The following is a 23,120-nucleotide window of genomic DNA, read 5'->3' as shown; positions in this document are numbered from 1 at the left end:
ATTCAGTTCAATTCAATTCAGTTCAATTCAATTCAGTTCAATTCAATTCAGTTCAATTCAATTCAGTTCAATTCAATTCAATTCAATTCAATTCAATTCAATTCAATTCAATTCAATTCAATTCAATTCAATTCAATTCAATTCAATTCAATTCAATTCAATCCAATCTAATCTATGCAAATAAAATCAAATCAAAAACATAACAAATCATAAACATGTTAATTATTTCCCTTAGATGGTAGAGATGGTGTGTCTTCATGTTATCAGTTTGATGGAAGCTCTACAAGAATGCAACTCTACCATATTTGTCAAGGTTAGACCTCAGCTGCATCTGTTACACAAAACAAGTTCCCATTAGCATAATCCTCACTCATCTTTATTTTTGTGTTGTAGTTAATTCCTATGTGGTTACCCATGATTCAATCAAACCTAAAGGTAAGCCTTTTAAGCTATGAGTAAGGAACTAGACTCTTCAAACTCGTCAAACTGATATGCTATACACTTCTCTCTTTGATTCACCAGCATCTGTCTGCGGGGCTGCAGCTGCGGTTACAGGCCATCCAGAACAGAGTGAACCACCAGTGTCTTCAGGTCCAGAGTCCTGGAGCTCCTCCCATTGCCCTGCGCAAATGGCTCCAGTGCACCCAGTTCAAGATGGCTCAGGTGGAGATCCAATCATCGGAAGCAGCTTCTCAGTTTTACCCCATGTGAGCTGATGGATCCTCAGAAGTCCACGAATCCTTACCCTGCAACTATAAAGGGCTCCTAGAAACTTTGTGGGATTCAGATGTTTGCACCTTTGGTTTAACACTTGTGCTTTTACGGCAAAGCTATACGACTTTGAGGCACTTCTTTGTGCCCACCTGATATATTCAAACACATCTGGAGATCCAGAGTTTCCGCATTAGCAATAATGAGGAATGGAAACATGTGTTTGACCATCCTTGAAGAAATTCCCCTTGTTAAATTCATATCTCATGACTTTCTAAGTTGCTTGGATGCAAGATGAAAATAAAAAGTACAAATCTTTGTAAACTGTGTGACACTTTGTCATTTTGTGTGAATTGCCAGCCCCTTCAAAAATTGAAATGTGACATTTACTGGCCTTTGACTACGGGTGGATGTGGAAAATATCCTGTATGATAATAATGCGGGGCGCGATAAAAATCAGCTCTGTTCTGGGTGAGAACCTCAGGTGTCTGTGAGAAAATGACATGACATGCATTACCCAGCTCCAGTCTGAGATCCTTGTCAGCCTGTCAGTCATGCTGCCTGCTCCCATCAGGGCTCCGATCGATCAGAGGCCAATCTATGTTGTGGCAGCAGCTTTATAACTCAATAATGTGGAGCCAGACATTGGAGACAAACAAGACTATTTCGGTGGTGCTTCCCCTTCTCCCTCCCCATAAAGTGAAGAGCAACCCCCCCCCATCTACAGAGAACTTGGCCCATCTTGGCATTGGTATCAGCGAAACAGACCGGCCCACGCACACACCGAGCAAACGCAATTACCTTTTGGCCTAATGTTGTTTGTTGTGATTAGGCAGTGTTGTGAGTTCTAACTGTATTACCACGAAGTTCCTCTCTGAGAATAACAGATGACACGACAGGAGGGCAGCACATTAATCTTGGTTTTGATCTTTGCTGCTGCAAGAATTTTATTATCAAGTCTTAAGAACAATTAGATCTGATGATATCCATGCATCTGCCGGGGAAACTAGCTTACTTATGGGATGAAAAGGCCAATTTTATTTGTATGGTTTCTGAAATATTACTTTTGGTTGCTTCTTTTTTGACGGGACCCATGCTAAGAGGTGTTTCAGTCCCTCAATACCAATGTGACAGATGAAGATGGACACACACGCATTCGCACAGACTCCCTGGTGACCTCCAGCTAGCTGAGACCGGCTGTAGTGCCCCTCATCATCAACCTCTAGTCTTGGCTCATCAAAGAACTCATCTCCTGCTGTGCCCCTGTGTGTGTGTTTGTTATTAAAATGGTGCAGTGTGTATGTGTGTCACTACGCGTGTATAGGTGTGTGTGTGTTTGTACGTGTTTAATCAAGTCCCCCATGCTCTGGGGTTACATCTGCCAGCCACTGCCACCGTTGTGATCGTTTGAACTCACAGCCCTTTCGGAAAGAGCCTCTCTCATTAGCGGCAGCTTATGTAATCAGTGTCCCACAGGTATCTAGCACTTTCCCCGCCCTCGCCTTGCCTGCCTGCTGCCTCCTGCAGGACCATATGGAAGCGCTGACCTGATGAGCAGACAGCTGGAAGTGCTGAGGGTAATTAACACTGACCAGAGGTCTCTCGGGAAGCCAGGGTGTGAGAGCAGCTCCTCTGAGATGGTGAAGGTCAGCTTTGGAAGAACTCTGCACACGCACGCAGGATGAGGAAGTGTTGGTGGCATGTCTTGATTAAAGAACACCTTGGAAAATCTGTTTGTTGTTGGCTGTTTTGAACTCAGACGCCCTGTGAGAGCCTCCAAAACTTGTTGAGACAGTGACAAACCTTGGTTCCAGTGCCCCGAGCTGTCACGTTGCTTTCATTACACGGAAATCCACAGCGCCCTGGCTGGACAATGCATGAATGTTTAAATTGCTCACTGTGTCCATCGGCATTACCATCAAGTTGCACATCTAAAGCAGGGAAAGCTAAGTACTCCGTATCCATTGACATTACTCAGTGCTCTTCTCCATCAGCCTGGATGACATAGATTTTGTTTGTTTCACATCACTAGGTACAGTCTCCACATAATGGGTAAAAGAAAAGACATCTAATGTTTTAATGCACCTCCTTTAACAGGTACATTTTTAATCCGCATGTCTTATTTAATATACCGGTAATCATTTTCCTACAGCAGCTTGAATTCTTGCTTAAGTTGCACTATTCATTTAAGCACAGTTGTCAACAATTTCTGGTGACATCCTTATTGATCGAGCCAGGAGCAAGCACAATATGTAACCTATACGTTTTCTGGTTTGCGTCATTAAACCCTGTGGGGTGGAATAAGGCGGATGATCGCAGATCATTAAAGTTGCACTGTGTGAGACAGACTGAGAGCATGTCCTGCACGGCAGGGGGCCCAGGAGACAAGGCCAGCTCAGCTCTGCCCAAAGCATGAACAGCGCAGCACAATGCTCACAAGCTAAATATAACAGTCTCCCTTTCTTTCCCGTTCAAAACCCTCCACCAGCTCGCCTCCTTTATGTAGCGGTGCACCTGCATGCCGGTCCATTTTGACACAATAGACTGCAGCTCTGTTGTTATGTACAGCTTTATTTACAACTGAAAAACCCAGCAGTTATCAACTTATGCACATCTTTTCAACCGTCTATTATAATGCATAAATTGTGTAAGGACTATTGACTGCCAAATATACATTATTGGCTTGCTCCGTGACAACATTGACATAGATCTAAATGGTAGCACATTATTTCAATTCTTACTATGTATAAACATATGATCTGTTACAATGTACATGAATTAACAGTCCAGAAGGCAGGTACTTAAGTATCAGTATTTACATTCATGCATCCATCATTTTGCTCATATAAGTACATGGTGGGGTACATGGTATTTTATTACCTAATGCCCGTTTGTGCACTTGCAAGCATGTGTTTTTTTTTTGTTTTTTTTTTTTCATTTCCACATTTCCACAGCTTAGCCAATATCTATACTTAACTTACAGAGCCGGGCGCTTTCTCACAGAGAGCACTCATCTGCATGCACACTCACATACAGACAGATGCACATCCATACATGCATGCACACACGCATATTTCATTTTTTTTTATATGGGTGGGTTTGGGAGGGCGGTGTTGAGTGATGCTCCTGATTAGCTGATTTGCTCCAGCGGGATGTGGAGGATGCCTGAGTCACACTTGTCTCTATTGAGGCAATCCTCCCTGCAACCTGATATCTGCAGTCAGCCAAATCTCCTGCTTCTCACCAGTCACTAGGTCAGCTTTGGGCTTGGGTTCCCGGTGAAGGACTATACGTCCGTAAGTGTTGACAGATGGAGAAAAATTCAGATTTTCAAGTCTGGAAAGAATATAGAAACTAAGGCCCTTGTTGATTTTGAAACTGGAAATTTTAACTCAATGACCTGCAAAGATGTTAGTTTTTTTAAACACACATTCTGAAAGCCCATCATAAAGAGCGTATATTTTCTTTTTTTTTAAGCTGAAGTCTTGAGGAAAAAGAAATATCAACCTTCTTTAAATTCAGACAACTTTTGCAGTACAAGCGTGCTATGGGATGCAAAATGTGGGCACGCCAAACGTTTTGGAGCATCAAAAGTGACTTACAAAAGTTATAAATGTTACTGTAAGAAAACAAGTTTACCAATCAAATAAATAAATTCATCAAAAATGATTTTTTAAAGATGGGAAAAATTTACTAGAAAGTAAAAAAACAATTTCAAACAAATATAGTTAATAATGGCTGACAGATCACACTCAGTCAAACGCTTGTTTTGACATATGTCAAAAAACTTAATCTTCCATGGTGAAGTGTGTAGGTTTCTTTAAATTGCATAGTTGAATAAATCCTCATCTTAGAGCTGGGACCTGCAGTCGGATCATCTGCCTCAATTTGGAGAACACAAAGATGAGCAGGGAGAGGGTTGAAGTATAATTTAAAAAAAGTTGCATTCTCTGTTAAAAAAAACTGCATGCATGTTATTTGTTGCTTGTAATGGGGGTTTTCTTTCAAGTTGCCCATGGGACTGAAGGGGCTGTTGTCTCTCTTTTTTTTCCATTGCTGAATGAACAGCATGTGAGGTCTGGATCTGCTGCAGACCGGCAGTCAGTCCCTCTCCAGCCAGCAGCCAACCAGCCTGTCAGCAACACTTGCTGTTACTAAGAGCATAATGTTCAGCCTGCTGTGCTGCTTTTGACACCACAGTCCCTGTCAGGTTTTTTTTTTTTTTTTTTTAGTCCTTTCTGGTTTGATTCAATTTGTCCTCCGTGTTTTCAGCTCTTCTCAAGGTCGGTGCTGTCTCTCCTGCCCCGGCAGCAAGCCAAGCAAAGAAGAAAGGTTTACCTTTTTGAAAAATGTCAGGTGAAACCATTCAGTGAGAGGAGTTTGCTGTTTTCAGAACAAGGTGGGAAACATGATGTGAGTCAGCTCCTGTGGACTTCAGGAGAATGTTTATACCACAGTGTTGTTCGTACTAATGGTCTTCGTGTTTCGGATGCTCATGGCGTACTCTCCACGACTCGTCCCGTTTTCCTCTTTCCTCAGTGGTTTTCTGTAAAAAAGAAAAATATTAGAAAAATTTCTAACCACAGAAAAGAATTTGCAGTACTTCCTCCACTATAGGGCACAGCTGATTTTATCTATCTATCTATCTATCTATCTATCTATCTATCTATCTATCTATCTATCTATCTATCTATCTATCTATCTATCTATCTATCTATCTATCTATCTATCTATCTATCTATCTATCTATCTATCTATCTATCTATCTATCTATCTATCTATCTATCTATCTATCTATCTATCTATCTATCTATCTATCTATCTATCTATCTATCTATCTATCTATCTATCTATCTATCTATCTATCTATCTATCTATCTATCTATCTATCTATAGCCGTGTTTGCAGCAGAATTAATCCATACATAAGCACTGAGGATTATAAGGCGAACTGTTGTTTTTTTGTAAAAAATGATGACTTTGAGGTGTACCTTATGATGCGGAGAATTGTATGTTTTACAGCCATTTCTGTAAAGTCCCACTTCATTCATCTTTTGATCTGTGTTACCTCCCTGTCGACTTTTAAATATAATTATGCAGTTTTTAGCCAAAAAACAAAAACAAAACAAAAAACAGTGTTGTTTTCTAGGACATCCTGTAGTTTCTGCAGAGAGGCAGTAAATCATTTGAAATTCGCCTCTGAGTTTGGGGGCGGGACTATTCCTGCAGAGTGAACCTGTTGTCATTTCCAATCATCTCCTTGTTTACACTCTGTCCCACTAGCTTACAGCCCCTGACAACCTCAACCTAACATTACTGGCGCAACAAAAATGGCGAGCAATATTGGGGCTATCCAGCTGTACAATTTTGGGCCACATGCCAGCTCAGACAAGGAAAACAAAGACGTTTAAGTATTCATTTCTACGCAAGGGGATGTATCAGAACGGAGTGGAGCAGCCAAGCCAGGCCAAGTTGGCCCCATATGATCAAAAGTGGGCAGAAAATGTGGGCCCCGAATGGGTTTGTCTGCAGTTTCCATGGTGGACAGCTTGGCTAGCTCTACCGGCCCCTGGGTGGCATAACTCGCCGCACAGCGAGCCAGCCCACTGAGTGCCCACTCCAGCCAATGTGGGCAAACGCAGGTGGAGCCACCACAGAAACTGCAGACAAACCCATTCGGGGCCCACATTTTATGCCCACTTTTAAATCACATGAGGCCCACTTGGCCTTGTTGGCTGGGAGGGAGATTGTAACTACTTTAACAAGCATTTTTTGTTAGCCCCTCTATTCGCGATTTGAATACAGTTTGAAAAAAATTTCGTTTTAATCCTAATTTTCTTTATACATGCCCTCCGTCATGAGAAAAATGCCACAAGAACATGTTGAAGACACACACAAAAAAATATTTTCATTGTAGTGGGTCTTTACAGTTTTTCTCAGTCACTTTAGTACAATTCTCAGATCAGAATTGAAGTTTGCAAATACGTGTGTGCATTTCTCAAAACAATGTGTACAAACAGCAAAACACTATGGATTTCTTGCAAAAGCCTATAACTTGCTCAAAATCTTTAGTTCATCTCTCAAAACTAAGTCTTTATGTCATTGAACATGTCAGTGCCATCGGAATCTCAAGTCTTTGTGTCATTGTCTATGAACAAGACAGTCAAACTACTTAGTCTTGTTGTCAATATAACTGTGTACTTTAGAGGGAGGTTCTGATGTAAACTATGGCTAAAGTTTTGATGACAATTATTGTAAAATGTAAGTTACACCTTTTCTGTTTGATTGCAAGAGACTGGACAAAATTCACATTTACACTTTTATTGTTCATATTGTAATTTGTTGACAGACCATGTCATACCAAAATAGAAAAAAACCACTGCAAACAGTAACACAAAGGGAAGAAAAAGATAGGACAATATTCTGTACAACAGTACAGGCAGTGCAGTAGGAATTGGTGTGGTCTTCCTACACCTCTTGTCGTTCCTGTATGTTAGGCCACAAATTCTCATCCACATCACAGCGAATATCCTCTCTTGCAATGCAGCGAAATATGTTTGTCACATTATGACAACTTGGTCAACCATTTTGCAGTTAATGACTTATACGATGAACTAATGACTAGGTGTTTTGAGGAGTAAGACTATTGCACAATGAACTATATAATACATTTTGATCAACATGACATAAACAACTGATAATGTAGCAAAGAGCAGAGAATTGTGCATAATCATTTGCATGGATGTACCAAAGCAATTGCAACTTGTTCAAAGAAGTGAGAAAGTGCTTATATGATGTGCACAAGTGACATCATGATGTGAAGATTGAACAAATAGTTTTGGGAATTTCATTCTGATCTGAGAATTGTACTAAAGTGACTGAGCAAAACTGTAAACAGAGGTTTGCTAACTTTCAGAGGGATTTGATAGTCTAACCAATCTTTTCTGAGAAACTCATTCTTTGAAGGTTCTTGGACAGCATGGAGCTTTTTCCTGCAGTACAGCTATGTTAGGCGGAAAACATCAATACATAACCTCTCCCCTCTCACCATTGGCTGCTTTGCAAAGCTGCCTTTTTGTGGGTAAAATAAAAAGAAATTGTGACTGCTAGTGGCCTGTGAGCAGAAGTGTCATTCAGTGAAGTCTCTTTCATGCACTTCTTAATGCATTTGTAGGTATTATGTTTGTCCAGTGTACTGTAGTTTCTGCACTGACTCCATCAGCTGCTCTCCTCTGCTTGGCCTTATGTAAGTCAAAGACAGATCTAAATACAGTTCGTACAGTCATTGTCCCTCTCAAAACTGTACGCTGCATTCACAGGACCCCGAGCAACATCTTAATCCTGCCCCCCCCACTCCCACCACCCTGCCCACCACCTTCTCGACTGAAAGTGCAGGCCAGCTGGTGCAACTCCACACAAACATGCAAAATCTGCTGACCATCTCAAACAATTGTGCAGTAAGGAAAAAAGTTCTAGTAACAGAGTGCTGAGGGTGAACTGATCTAACACATGGTGTAATGTAACCTAATGCAACTCCAACTCTCAAGGTATGAATTGTCTTTTTTAAAGTCTGAAAACTCAAAGCTCCACAACTATGTTGATGTGATGCAATCAAAGAAATATAAAAGCATGTAACAAATGGGAAAAAAATTGGTATTTAATATTCAAAAGGAACAAAACAACTAACACATTCAAGAAATCTCTATCAAAACAATAAAACATAAAATAGTTGTTGCTCTTTTAAAAACGATGGTGGACACACTGAATAAAATCCCCCAAATTTAATTTTTGGAGAGATTTTTTCTTTTCTTTAATGACAAAATGCTGCAAGTTTAGATGTTTTCTACTATATATTTTGTTTGTGATGTTGCACCTTTCATTTTTCCTGAAAATGTACCTTTTTAGTTACTTTCTTTACAATGTATTGTTTTTGTTTTTAAAACCAAGGGTTCAAATGCATGATGGATGTTAATATGCAACAATGCAATTTTATAGTCATAAGCTACTCTACTCATTCGCCTATCTCTAAACATCAAAACCATATTTATCAAAAAACACCCAAAACACACCATGTTTTTTTGTGAAGTTGCATGTTACACGTGCAGCACGTTTGGGGGTGTGTGTGCACTCAGACAGGAACATCTGGACACACCTGGTAGCATGACGCCGATGGATGTATGGCTGCTTGGCAAAAAGGCATAAGCCGTGTGCCTGCTGTGAAACAGTCAATGCACTAGCAGTAAATCATAAAACACGTATGGACCATCTGCTAAGGCAGCAGGCACTAGAGGCAAGATGGGAGCCTTAGAATCAACAATCCACTTTTCATGCATGTTTTTTCAGCTGTGGTAGGAAGCCAGAGCACACGGAGGAAACCGACATAGAGGGCAGAAGATCAGACAAGCTCCACACTTTAGCTTGCAAACTGTAACTAAAGCCACTTTAAGTCCCTAAATGCCATGAAAAGGACATCCAATTCATGTTTACATTCAATCTGCATTTGGATGGGACTCATCTCCAACTAAATTAAGAGCAAAACTAAAAGTTGAGTCAGCTGGGACAGCGGAACAGGTGAGCTGTGCACCAGGGACACATGCTGGCCTCATGGAACAGATGCTGCTTGCTGTGTCCCTGTGGGTCCAGGAAAGCCTTGGAAAAGAACCAATCCATCATCCCAGTAGAAGCACATTTTGCTGTGGGAGGCAGTGAGTTGGATACAGGTGCAGCAAAGGGATTTGGGATAGACCAGCTTTCCCTAGGGATGGTGTTGCTACAGGCAACATTTTCTGGACTCAAATTAGTTCAAGCTAAGTGAAGTTGGAGAGGTATTTCAGTATTTCGTTGGAAGTTTAGAAGAGGTGTGCATGGTTACTTGAGTCTTTTGTTGTTCCCTGGTAGAAGATGTAGACACATTCTTTCATACACATTCTTTCATCCACTCACAGCTATGGGATGAAGTTTCTTCGGTTCCTAAACAAGTTAAATGCTGCAGAAAACGAACAATGACTCCCACCAAATGAGGGAGAAAATTTAACAATTTAAAGGTATGATCTAAGAAGGTCATTCAAAATTTTTACTAGATACACTTTTAAAAAGGATTTCTCTAAAAATCCATCATTCAAACATGGAAATGGCAGTTTTCTTTTCTTATGATGTTTTTTTTGTCCTGAAGCTGTAGCTAAAAAGCTATAAGATGAAGAAAAAATTGAATAAAACTGTACAACAATGTTGAGTCAAAGATATTTTCAAAGCTACTGCCCTGGGAATACATCCATAAACAAGAAAATGTGATGAGAATGGATAGATGGGAAAACAAATATGAATAAAGTTTTTTTAATGTGCAAAACCATTTAAGAAAGCTTGGACCAACTTTGAAAAGGAAGTTGTTGATCCTATTACAAAAACTGGATACATAACAAGTGTTAGAAATCCTTAAAAAAAAGGGAGGGGGTAATTAAACAATTTGCACAGTATCACAAAGACGTATTAAGGGCCCTGGAACAAAAAGAGGACAGTAAATGAAATAATGTAAAGTGTTGACAATAAAACAGTCTGTGTGAACAACTGGAATCAAATTGGATAGTTTTATAGCGCATCTAGGAAGTAATGTATTATTAATTTATAAGTGTCTGCTTAGGCAGGTAAGGGCAGGATCGAGCTTGGATTTTAAAATAGTAAACCTGAACTATAGTAAACCTGAACTACAACTAGCAGAATTTTGGCCATTGCCATAAATATTAAAGGAATGAATTAAAACACAGTAACGGTGCCTCCTTGGTGCCACATCATGCCATCAGTGTGATACAAAAATTCTAAGTAGTATCGTGTTTATTTTTTAAAGGTTTAAAAAGTTATTTGAATGAGGGTGCTGAAATAAGTATTTAGCACAAACAAATAAGAATTCTGTCCCTCACAGAACTATCTTTAGGAAGGGTCTTCTATCCTCCACTTGATACCTGTATTATTTGCACTTATTTGAACTGATATTCTGAATAAGACCCCTGTCCAAACCCTTAAACAGTCAGACTGCAACCTCTCCACAATGAACCAGACCAAAGAGTTGTCAAAGGACACCATGGAAAAGATTGTAAACCTGAACAAGACTGAGATGAACTAAGCAAACAGCTTGGTGTGAAGAATTAAACTTTTGGAGAAAAAATTAGAAAAATCCCAACCACACCATACCCACTGTGAGTGGTGGGGGTGGAATCATCATACTTTGGGGAAGCTTTTTTGCAAAAAGGACAAACCAACTGATTCATCTTAAGGAAAGGAGGAATTGGTCCATGTATGGTAAGATTTGAGGCAAAAACCTCTCTTTCATCTCATGGACATTGAAGATGAACTACAACTGGATTTTCCAACATGACAATGATCCCAAACACTGCTCCAGCAATGAAGGAACCACTAAGTAAAAATCATTTCAAGGTTCTGGAGGTCTAGTTAGGCTCCAGACCTCAATCCAATAGTGGAAGGAGTTGAAATTCCCTGTTGCTCAGCAACAGCCAAAAACATCACAGTCCTTGAGAAGATTTACATGGAACAGTGGGACAAAATAGCAGCTACAGTGTGTGCAGACCTGATGAAGACAAACCTCAGGAAACGTTTGACCTCTGTCATTGACAACCACAGTTACAGTTCCAAGCATTGAGGCAAACTTATGCTATTGACTAAATGCTTTTTTGCACCATAATGCAAATAAATTCAACAACAATGGGATTTCCTGATTTTTTATGTTTTTACATTCTGTCTCTCATAACAGAAGTGCATCCATAGTGTCAGTTTGCAGACCTCTCTCATCCCTTTAAGTGGGACATCTTGCAGAATCAGTGACCACCAAATACTTTTTTGGTCCTCTGTTTTTTGTCCGCATCATAATTCCTGTTTGTTAATCTCTCCAGTTACAGGATGGGTGAAGCGGTTGCACATATCTCTTTTCTTTCTGCACCAACACTTTTTCAGAGGGAATTTCCTTGACTAAGGTTATTAGGACCTTTCCCTCTCAGATAAAGTGCTGAAGCTTCTCTGTGGCGCTTCATTTGTCCACTGTGGCTCCCTTCAGCGTTGCCTTGCAAGGACAAATCCTTAATTCTGGCAGACTGTCCGGCTCTTTGTCTGCTATGTGGGAGCTCTGAAAGGACAGGGGTTATTTTGCAATTTAGCCCACCACTTTCTTGACATTCTGATTGGACAATAAGGATATTTAACATTTTTATTAAAGTGCTATCGCCAAAATTGCTTAATCATAACCTTTCAAAACAAGGAAAGAAGAGGCAGCAAGTATTAAAGAGCAGTTTTCCTCTGCCGCATTTGAAAAGGCTGCTGATGGACAGCCAGCTCAAAGGTGATTCTGCCTTGTTTATTCTTCCCAGGATGTAATCTTCGCACAGACTGACCGTGTCGCTTTGGGCCACCGCACAGGGCAGAACGCTGGGGCGTCAAGCCGACCTCTGCCCAGACTTTCAATAATAAATGGCATGCTGTTGACACATGGCAGGTGCAACACAACACTTCACAGATTAAATTAATATTTCATGTGAAAGCTGTGCAATCACAACACACTTTTGCTTTTTTGGGGTTTGGGGAGAGAATCACTGTGATATTGGGACATGTGTTGAGCTACTCTGGCCATCTGGACATTAAAGAAACATCCTATAGTTTAAAAATGGCAGAATAAGCAATTTTCTGAGTTTAATGGTTGACAATTTGGAAAATAAAACTGAGGATACAAACTTTTGTTTCCCCAAACTGGCTTTGTTGTTAGATTCTCTGTCATTTAATCTTGGCAACAAAAAAGTGATGCAGTGTATAATGTGCTTCCCAGTGCAGTAAGTGATTAAGAACAGCATTCAATACTCAGTTGGTTAGAGTTTTATTTGTTTTGACTCCTCGGATGGCCGAGTGCCTGGACTGCAGAGTCATGGTGTTTGATTTGGACAGCACAACAACACTGAAACGCAGCATGTGTTTCACTCATCTTCTTTGTGGTTGCGCTCACCAGCCTTTCTGGTGCTGTGGACTCTGGATAGAATTGAATAAATGCGATTCTTTGAGTCCCTTTCCATTTGACAGATGACTGGCAGAAAAAGATTATAAAGTATAACAAAAAGCCATTAGGGCTGGGACTTGCAGAACTGGCTCTTCTGCAGTGCACAAGCTTTGGCTCATGGCCAGTTGTTTTTTTATTGGGAAAGCCCTGAGCACTAAGGGTCTAGAAGGGCTATATATAACAAGCTGTGTTCTCACTGACAGACTCTTCTCACTTTGTTGTTGCCTAAAGTCTTTCCCTCCGAGTGGACATTACATTTGTCCAACCAGTGTGCTAATTCCTCTCCTTCCTGTTAAAAATGATAGATGACAACAGCATCTATGACTAAAAGGAGTTCTATTTTTCTCTAGTTTGTTTTCCTATTGGTCGATTGCTCATGAATGTCTAATGAGTCCAGTTTTTATTCAAACATATTCCTTTTAGTAACTTTGTAATATCAATATTAATAATAATATTGATCATTTATGGGATTAATTTGTTTAATCCTCCTCTTTTTTCTTCTCGGGGCTACACTAGTCTGTGTACTTCTTATTCAAAGTGTAAGGCAGCTTGGTGTGGCACAAAGTCTGCAGTCTGGAGCTCGCTGCACTTCAGGACACGACCCGCTTGCATGTATAAAAGATGGAGCCTGAGACTGAATGACAAATTAATTCATAAATAATAACTTGGGTTTGGGGCTGGAGCCCATATTGCAACAACACTTTCCAACCATTGCTGCATTAAAAAAAAGGTGCCCCTTGGCTACACAGGGGTCTGGAAAATTGCCATAATGATTTCCTGAGCCAACCACTTATTACTTCCACTGCCTGACTGCCTATTTGTTGTTCAAAGAGCAAAAGAAAAAAATCTGCTGAGGGAAGCTATTTCTGGCAATCAGGCTTAAAACAGTTCCATAAATACAAGAGGCATTATACCACATCTTTTTAAAGAGACATGAATAAAATATGGAATAGCTCCAAATTCAGCAAATGTTATTTTTGTAATGGAGCCAACATTTACTACTTATTTTTGATGATAGTAAACAAATCAAGACCTCAAACGCATCAAGTTTGCACAAACATTTGTCAAATCTCTACATACATACTCTGGGATGTCAGAGTACATAAGTGACACCATGCAGCTTGAATGTCTCAAAGAAAATTGGGTCTGGTTGTGCTGCAGGCTCAAACCTCACGCAGCATTTTTTTTTCTAATGAGCCAAATGGGAGGAAACTCTGAAACAGCTGGGAATCCTCTGCTTTCCTCCTGCGTTCACTGCCACATAGCTGGACCAGAGGCTGTAAACACTGACGTGAATGAAAAACCATTTCACCTGCACGCACTTCAATTCATCATGTTCAGTGGTGGATCCTTATGCATGACTCAGCCCTGTGGATCATCCTCTCGGACTTGTGTGCATTTCATTATGTAACCTCATTGTGACCCAAAAAGGTGATGAAAGGGTCATCATACACTTCATGCATTATTGTTGTGCAAGTGACTTTGCTTGCAGCCACTTTTGAAGGCTACCTTTTAAAAAGCATCAATATGAAATATTGAGTTAGAGCAGGAGGAATCAGGTACAAAGCTTCGTCACATAATAACTCACTACTCCCCTGTCAGTGAATGCATCAGAGACAAAAAATAGCAGCTTTATGACCTGATTTACACAATTTTATTCATGTAAGTTATTCCACACATATTCTTACAACTTTTTATTAACAAGAATGTCCCATTTGTAACTGCAGATAGGTAGAAAATGCTTATAAAAATGCAGCAATTTGTTTTAATCAATATTTTGTGAATTCTGGGATTCCTACCCACTGAACCAGCTCTCCTGCAGTGAAATTAGTCCACACCGTCTGCATGTCTTTTAGACTTAAATGAGGTTTGTGCACTATTCCTTTTTGGTCCTATGAAAGGTTTTTCAAGAAAAAGCCTTATTAGGACTTTTTTCTACTGGCCACTAGATTCCTTTTACACTCAGTGTGAGGTAGGTCTGACTGGTCACTACAGGATTTTTCTTTTAAGGGAGTTGTTGCATGGAAGACTTGTCAGCACTTCTAGGTCTGAGGGAAGAGTCTTCCCTGAAAAGAACAAGCGTGTCCCTTCTCAGTTAAGACATTTCTCTGTTATTGATGCTTTAGATGTGTTTGAGTCTGTTTCAAGCACATCTAAAATCAATGTGTTGCACTAAACTATAAGACGTTTGTACAAATTTGTACTGCTCAAAATACTAAGTTGGAAATTTACTGTTAAATATGTAGTCCAAATTATAACCAGATGTCAAAACAAGCTTCCTCTGAAGGTCTTAGATGACCTTTCAGAGATGAGGTGAGGAGCTTAATCTGAATAAAAAATGTAATTTACAAGTGCTTTTTCAAATGGTTTGGTCACCTGGTTATATTTCTTTCAGAAGTTCTGTATTGCAAGTCTTTAATAAAGTCTCCACAAAAAAGAAGCCTTCCTGCAGACTCAAAGCTTCAATACATCTTCTGTCTGTTTATTCCTATTCGGGGTCATGGAGATATTGGAGCCTATCCCAACAACTGATGGGCAAAGGCAGGATACACCATAGACAGTTTGGTAGTTCATCACAACCACACACACTCATATTGATACCTACGAAACAATTTAGAATCCCCAATCAACCCGTGAAGCATGTTTGTGGGAGGAATCCAGAGCGCCTGGAGAAAACCCACACAAGACCTCGCTGGGATTCGAACCAGGGTCTTCTCATTGTAAAGGGGGAGTGCTAACTACACTACCACGCAGTCTAATAATAAACATCCGGACTAAAAACTTACTTAAACAGTATAGTTCAGGGGTGGGCAAACTACGGCCCGGGGGCCATATGCGGCCCGTTAAATGATTTAATCTGGCCTGCCAAACTGGAATAAATCACATTGACAATCCTCATAGAGGTTTTATTTTCCCTGTAATTCTGGAGTCCACTCATAAATGGTGCTCTACAAATAAAGTAACCTTTGCTTGGATGTAGAGAGTTTTTCAGCATGTGATTTTTGGAAGATTTGTTGGTTTTCTGATGTTTCTGATCATTCCAACCGCTCATGAATGCAGCATTTCCGTAATTTTGCCTTGAGGGACATCAATCATTTCAGAGTGATTGGGGCAATTGGCTCTGAAATGATGATGAAAATCAAAAATGTTTAGTTTATATATATATATATATTTAATCATTTCAAGCATGTTTTCATCAAGATTCCATGTTATTTCTTTCTCTGATGAGGTGGACTACCAAAACGCTCCACACATCAGCTCTTGGTCCATCCCTTCTCTCAGATTTTAGAACCCTCTGTGGCCCACAAGTCAAAAAGTTAGCCCAACCCTTGGTATAGTTGGTTCTATCTTAGCAAAGCTTCTCTGAAAAATCTGAAGGTAATTGTCGGAGATGACTTTTCAGAACGGTCAACAAGTGATGTGCAATAATATGATATTTGTGTCTATAATTGTATTTATTTTATAAAGAGTGTGTTTTTCAACTTGCACTCATCTTGATTGTTCTGGCTAATTCATTCATCTTCCATACAATCATTCATCTTCTAATCTGTTTTTCCCTTTCTAGGTCAAGGGGCTGCCTGAGCCTATCCACTTGTGGGTGGAGGCAGGGGACACCCTGGACAGTTCGCCAGTCTGTTGCAGGCACATTTTGCAGGGTAGCCTGCAGGGTGCCTGCAATCACACACCCATGCACTCTCACATTCAAACCTAGGGACAATTAAGGTTGACCAATTAACCTATGAAGCATGTTTTTGGACAGTGGGAGGAAGCAGGAGTCCATGGAGAAAACCCACACATGCACAGGGGAGAACATGCAAACTCCACACAGAAAGGTCCTGTTCAAATCCCAGTCAGGATTTGAACCGGGGCTGTGAGGCAAGAGCGCTAACCACTGTGCCAAAGTGCAGCCCTTCTGGCTGTTCTGGTTAATTATTGGATTTAATCCTACATTAGCTGCAGTTTTAAGTTGTTTTGGTTATGTCCTAAGTTGGCCTTTGTCAATCAGTCACACCAGTTCCAGATTCATGATCCACAGCTGTCTTAATTTCACTTAATTGTCCTCAGCATATTTAAATGTCCAGTTTTCGGTTCATCCTTGTCAGGTCGTCTGTTCTGTTTTGCTCTGTCATCCCTTTTTTTTGCCCCAGTGGTTTCTGTCATGTTCTGGTCAATTTATTAAATGCTAGCTGCTGCAGTGGCAGGGTTTTTTGCCACTGCAGTCCACACCATGGGGCCACGGGTTTTCCTGCTGCAGTCAGATTCAAGTCATGCAATTCCACGTCCACCCAATCTGTTACTGTCGGGGATTGCTGGGGCCATCCTTCCAAGTTTCCTGTTCCTGTGGAGGGTCACCGGGGGCTGCTGCTCTTCACTTGTTTCTTCCTGAGGGGGCTTTTTGGGACTGCTCCTTCATGTTACCTGTCCTTTTCCTGTGGTTGGTTGGCAGGGCTAGCCTTCTTCATATGTCTGTTCTTGAGGAGGGTTGCTGGGGCCACACTTCATGTTTCCTGTCCCTGAGGAGGGTCACTGGGGCTGCTCCTCTTCATGCTTGTTCCTAAGGAGGTGTTCTCTGATACCACTCACATCTGGTTAGCTGCAGGAACCCTAAATGTTTCTGGTTATCTTTTGGTTTGTTGTTCCTCCAGGTCCTGTCCTCCCAAGTGATTTGTTGAGTTGGGGAATCTGGGATCTGCTCTTTTGGGGAGTGGTACTCTGTGGATTCTGCACTTCAGTTCGAGTTGCTTTTGGTCATGTTCTTGGTTGCTCTCTGTCAGGCAGTCACACCAGTTTCCGGTTCATGATCCACAGCGGTCTTAATCTTAATTATTGCCCTCAGTCTATTTAAGTGTCTGGTTTTCAGTTAATCCTTGTCAAGTTCTGTCATCCTTTTGGTTGGCCCTGATGGTTTTTGTCATGATCTGGTCAATTTATTAATTTATTTGTCGTTTTATTGATCTCTTAAAGTGATTTTAGTTTGCATGCCAATTTCATGGATTTACTCTTTACGGTTCTTTTTCTCTGCCACACTCAATCAGCATTCAATGTTTGAGAATAAATGTTATTTTACCAAGATCCGTTCCAAATTATGAATTAAACACATTTGATGTAACATATTTCCACAAAGAGGGTCAAATCTAACCTTTTAATAGCCTTATAACAGATGATGATGGCAGAGAGGAGGAAGACAACTGACACACAGCCCACCGTCCCGAGCACTATGAGGTCCACCTCCATCCACCAGGGCGTCAACAAGGGCACCATGGGCTCTGCCTCTGACCACGGGAAAAAAAAGAAGTTGTAAGAAAATGTTACGGGTTCACAGGAGAATCAAAAAACGATATCTTGATGAAAAATATAAATCTAAAGTTTTGGAAGAGCATGAAGGTGATTTTCTTCCTTGCTGAGGGGTAGCTGTGCCCTTGCTTGCTCTGTAGGCCTTGGGTTCAACGTTCAAAGATTTACAGCTCGACACCATGAATCATTTAAATTCCTGTCAGCCTTCCTTACACCAGCACTTTTCCACACCAATTACTGTTGCAAGAACCTTCTGGTCCTTCCACATTGGGTCTGTGGATTAGAACTAATCACCAGGAATGTTGTATATCCATGCATCAGCAGCTATGTGTCTGTAATGTAGAATTTCTGCAGCATCTGATTTTCTCACAAAACCTTTGAATCCCTTTGGTCATGTACAGATCTGAGCAAATAAAAGTTTAGTCTAATTTGAAGTGGCTTCAAATGACCTTTTAATGGATGTACTATGACATACTTGTTACTTTGCATCGGTTCTTATTTTAATCGACTAAATGATTTTTTCTAAATAAAAAGAATAACTCAGTAACTTCCAATTCAGGACAGCAATTTTCCACCAAATGGCATGGCATTACCAGAAAATCACACCATTGGTGAGTTTGAAAGCTCTTCTCAGCCAAACTTCAGTTTTAATCCTGTATTTTGTCAGCAGCAGAAGGATTTTATTACGTCTCTGGCAAGGATCTACTCCAATGTAAAAAAGTGGGCTCTTTTAAAAGAAACCCACGTATTATTTTTAGCTCATGGACGCTTACTTAACAGACAGCCCTCCTCATTTTTTTTTACTTTTAACAGATAATGGTCTCACTCCCTGTCCCAGTTTTCATGTTAGTGTTTTCTATTATATGTGTTATTAGTGACATGTTTTAGAGATAATCTCTTGTAGCCTGCAAATCAGGGAAAAATCTGGAAATGAGTTCTTTATGGTGTTCAGATGAACTTTAATGAGTCATTTTATTATTTTGGTTTGTGACTAAAACTGCTACTTTTGAACATGTTAACCCGCGAATAGAAGAACAACTCCACTTTTGCACTGGTCAAAATTAGGCATTGCAAAGATCATTTCTGCTGGCTGCCAGTTGGCTAAGGCAGGGCTCGTGTAGAGATCTTGACAAGAATAACTGAAGGGTTTCAGAATTCTCAAGCAATGCACATGGTGAGTCAGGAGGGAAAAAAATCCATCAATTTTGACCAGACTGAAAAAAAAAATCACTTGGACTGACTGAATAAAACCTTTTCAGGGCTTGGTGATTAAGTACTCTTCACTCCTCATAACATTAAGGTCTCCAGATGGGTAATTCTAAAGAGTCACAGTAATAGCTCAGGGAGGCTGCATCCTCAGCAGACCCTGTCAAATATTTCAGGGCGCTGTTCATTAAGGTGCTTGCAATGACATACAAATCCCATAAACTTTCAACAAGCGGGCTGGCAAAATATGATTGCCAATATGTCAGTGGATTTACGATCTGGGAGTGAGAGGGAGGACAGGAGCGACACCCATGACAGGCAATCAATCAAGAAACGTACTGTAAATACTTGCTATTAACAAGCGGTAAGACTTTTATACACATGTTGTATTGTTGGCTAAACTTAAAAACAATGCTGGTTCATTAGCCTGCAATTTTCCATTGTAACAAGATAACTTAATTCATTTATCAGTGGTTTAATCAGGAGGTCCTGCAGGGGAAACTCTACTACTGAACTACTAAGCACTGCAGCCCAGGCATGGATTTTACAAGTATAATGGTACTCCCCAAGGTCAGACCCGGCTTCAATTAATCTTGTGTTTAGCCGTCAGCATCCTCCTGGCTCTATTACAGACACAAGAGTGCCAAACTTCTCCCAAACATGGGCAATCCTACGCTAATCTTGATGATAAAATCAGGTCTTGTGCGGCTGGGAGATCCAGCTGCTGATAAGAATGAGACCAAAGGAGGCAGAACTTGGATGATTTCTCAAAAGGCCTCACCTGTGGTTCCCAGCAGCCGTGGGGGAGGAGGTGGAGGCGGTGGTGGAGGGAGGGGAGGGTATCTCCTACAGTGGCATGCCAACTGGCACTGTTCACTAACCTTCTCCGCCACAGACCGAGAGCATGACCTCTGGATTTCCCCCTAAATGCAAGAGAGATAAAAGACACTGCATTACTCCAAAATAGCAGCAGCGCTTCGTGCACCGCACACACTCAGCATCCCTTCAGTTTGGTGGATATCCTCTCAAGATTGTTTTCTCATCACAGCTCCAGTGTTGTTGTCATTGGGGATGCTGTGTGCGTGGTTACATGCAGAATCGCGTCGACGGCTGCAGCCCTTTTCTCTGGAAGAAACCACCCACCAGCAGAGTGGGCAGCAGGCTGCCCCGAGGAGTGTGCGTGGGTGGACTTGGAAACTCAAGCAGATCACATTACACATGAACCCAGGCAATGTTGCCTGCATGTGAACAACAGCTAACAACTATCTGTAGGCAGAAGCATGGGGCAAAGGTTAAAATACTCATCACTAACATATGCCTGCTGCAGGGATCCTGGTGGGAACGTTTTCATGAAAACTGCTTCATGCTCCCACAACAAGACAGCTCCCTGTCTGCGCCTGCCGTTTTGCACAGCTGCATTTTTCATGCAGTGGAAACTCACAATACACGTGTGGCTGGAAGTTTTTTTTCCCCTTTTTCCTAAATGCAGGTGTGCCCTGTGGTAACCCCACACTGTAAAATAAGTTAGTTTCTGGTCTCCTTTATCAGCCCTGCTTCCCAAAATCCGTTCCCAGATACAATTGTGTGACCTGCCCCCATGCGTAAAAGGACAAGTGGCGCGCCCGGACGCGATGCTTACCTGGCACGAAAGTAAAAACAGCGAGAGCAGGCAGTGGCCGAAGAAAAGAGGCCAAAAACTTAAAGTAAATGGTATTAAATCTTGGACCAGCATTCCTCTTTTCGAGCTGTTCTGGAAGATAGTAGGAGGTGTTTCCCACAACTGGATGCAGAATACATGAATTTTTTGGGAAATAACCATCCACCCTGTCCAGTCCAACGGTGATACCTGTGACAGACGTGTCCAGAAATAGTTTATGCCACAATCATTTTCCTCTTGAAACCTCCTTGTCGGAAGCATAGGACAAGTGAGACGGTTGAAGAATTAAAAAAACATTTAAAAAATTCACATCTCGAAAGTAGTTTGATCTTTAATCTTTCTTTCCTCCGACCGATTTGGCACTCAGACAGGGACCTGAATCATAACGCGACTCCGCGCACTGTGAGGGCGGTGGATTGCCCGTACCTTACATTCCTCCTCGGCTGCGAGCATGAGTGCAATTGGGCCACTGGAGCCATCGAAGTTGAAGGAAATTATGAAAAAATAAACGGGGGTTGAGCTGGAGCGCGAGGTCCTCAGGAATATCGCGTGGCAGGATTCCTCACAGCAGCATCAGCAGCAGCATCACACATCCTTTCAACTTATTATCTAGGCTGCGCGGAGTATATGGGCGAGTCCGGAGGGCAGAGCCGCGGGGTTAAAGTGATGCGTCCCGCTCTGTGCCAAACCACAGCGGGCTGCTTTAATACAGGAGCATCACTTGGTACGGCGCTCGCATCAGCTCACACTGCTCCAAACAAATGCGCCCCCCCTACCCTTCAAAAAGTACCCCCTCCTCCACCCAGAACGCAGCGGGGAGGTCATGTGGTTGTGAAGGCGCTGGCTTGTTTGGGTTTATTTACACAGGTACAATCACAAAGTAAGTGTGGAGGCGAGTTATTGAAAAAAAAACAGGAGGAAGATGACTTGGATGAATCCTGACATATACAACAAAAAAACTGCTGTAACATTTTTATGTTTTATTTTTTCTGAAGCATCATCCGCATTATTAATGCCAGACTGCAAAAAAAAGTGAGGCAACAATGGGTAGTTTTTAAGAGCAGAGTTGCATAATGTCTTTGGTGGCCCTCACTATGGGCACAGTTATGAAATTACCCCACAGTCATACTTGGTCTGATAAGAGCCAACGTGACATTCAGGCGGCTGATTGACAGTGGGAGTGGAAACTTATAGTGTCTCCTAATGGAGGATGCAGAAGGGATGCAAAACAGAAATATGTATGGAGGAGGGGGCTGCAGTTTAGTCTATATTGAATTATTAATTGGGCAGTAACGCTTGACTTCACCAAACCTAATTTAAGAACTCCAACAATTAATTGATAAAGGGTTTAAAAGGCGAGAAGATTTTCTGCTTTTTCTTGATCTTTTTAAGTGAAAACGTCAAAACACTTTTTTATGGCTTTCATAAATCATATTAATAATTGTTTCTGGACTGCTTTGGTGCCCATATTTATTGCTCTTTATTGCTTCTATGTTTCATGAAGCCATAATAATGTCTATTTCTTGGCTCCAAGAAAAGCCACTTGTGGGTGAAATAGCAGAGGGGAGAGCCAATTGTGTCAGCCTGTCTATTCCAAAGAAAACATCTAAGCCAACCAATGTTGGATTAAGATCAGTGAATTCAGCAACCAGCCCAAAGCCTTTTGTTGCAGCTGAACATTTATCACATGTCCTGCCCATCAAAAAGCACTTCACTGGCAGTAATGGGATGAGCTCATACAAAGAGCTGTGGATGACTTTTAGAGTGGAAAATCCATAGCAATCCTTAAACCGCATCCATGCAGTCCAATGCCGAGATTTTTCTTGAGTTTTTGAAACATACAGTAAAGCTACATTTGGCATGTCCAGCAGGTCATCCATCATCTCCCCCAGTCTGCACCTATATTGATTATCTGACAAGAGGAAAGAAGTAGATCCTCCTGTTTCCTTCCTGCTACCTCACCTCAATTCAGTAACCAGCAGGCTGGCACAAACATGCATCAGACCATATAAACTCTGATAAGAAACCCTCTTAATGCAATTACTGTGGTCTTTCAGCTTTATCGCTCCTGCAAACATCTGCATCTCTCAGAGGGCAGATTAGCTCCTGTAAAAAACAAAAAGGGGATTTTAAATCGGTCTGGCATTTACAGAAAAGGTGGGTTCAGATAAAAAAAAAACTCCCCGTCATCTGTATTTCTTTT

General features: G+C 41.2%; 2 protein-coding genes across 11 annotated transcripts in view; one reads left to right on the top strand and one right to left on the bottom strand.

Annotated features, from left to right (window-relative positions):
- The window catches only part of unc79 (unc-79 homolog, NALCN channel complex subunit), a 34,137-nt gene extending 33,102 nt beyond the window's left edge, over nucleotides 1-1,035 (top strand). For all 9 annotated transcript variants that reach the window (XM_078940277.1, XM_078940279.1, XM_078940278.1 and 6 more), the window contains 3 exons: nucleotides 236-313; nucleotides 394-435; nucleotides 523-1,035. In XM_078940277.1, the coding sequence (XP_078796403.1) occupies nucleotides 236-313; nucleotides 394-435; nucleotides 523-711 (309 nt within the window). In that variant the 3' untranslated portion in view covers nucleotides 712-1,035. The remainder of the gene's footprint in view (nucleotides 1-235; nucleotides 314-393; nucleotides 436-522) is intronic.
- Nucleotides 1,036-3,266: 2,231 nt separating this feature from the next.
- prima1 (proline rich membrane anchor 1) lies at nucleotides 3,267-21,699 on the bottom strand. Of its 2 annotated transcripts, none has more exons than XM_023951513.2 (4): nucleotides 21,344-21,558; nucleotides 20,042-20,183; nucleotides 17,900-18,032; nucleotides 3,267-5,257 (listed from the first exon to the last, which is right to left on the bottom strand). In XM_023951513.2, exons 1-4 carry the CDS (start codon nucleotides 21,368-21,370, stop codon nucleotides 5,158-5,160), a joined length of 402 nt encoding a protein of 133 aa, XP_023807281.1. In that variant the 5' UTR covers nucleotides 21,371-21,558; the 3' UTR covers nucleotides 3,267-5,157. The 2 variants fall into 2 exon arrangements, 1 of the variants encoding a protein (XP_023807281.1); XR_013653022.1 differs by having other exon boundaries at nucleotides 4,951-5,257; nucleotides 20,900-21,699.
- Nucleotides 21,700-23,120: the final 1,421 nt, after the last annotated feature.

Source organism: Oryzias latipes, chromosome 22 (genome assembly GCF_053564925.1).
Source record: "Oryzias latipes strain Hd-rR chromosome 22, Olatipes_Hd-rR_3.1".
Taxonomy (NCBI): Eukaryota; Metazoa; Chordata; class Actinopteri; order Beloniformes; family Adrianichthyidae; genus Oryzias; species Oryzias latipes.
This window is presented reverse-complemented; position numbering and strand designations above follow the sequence as displayed.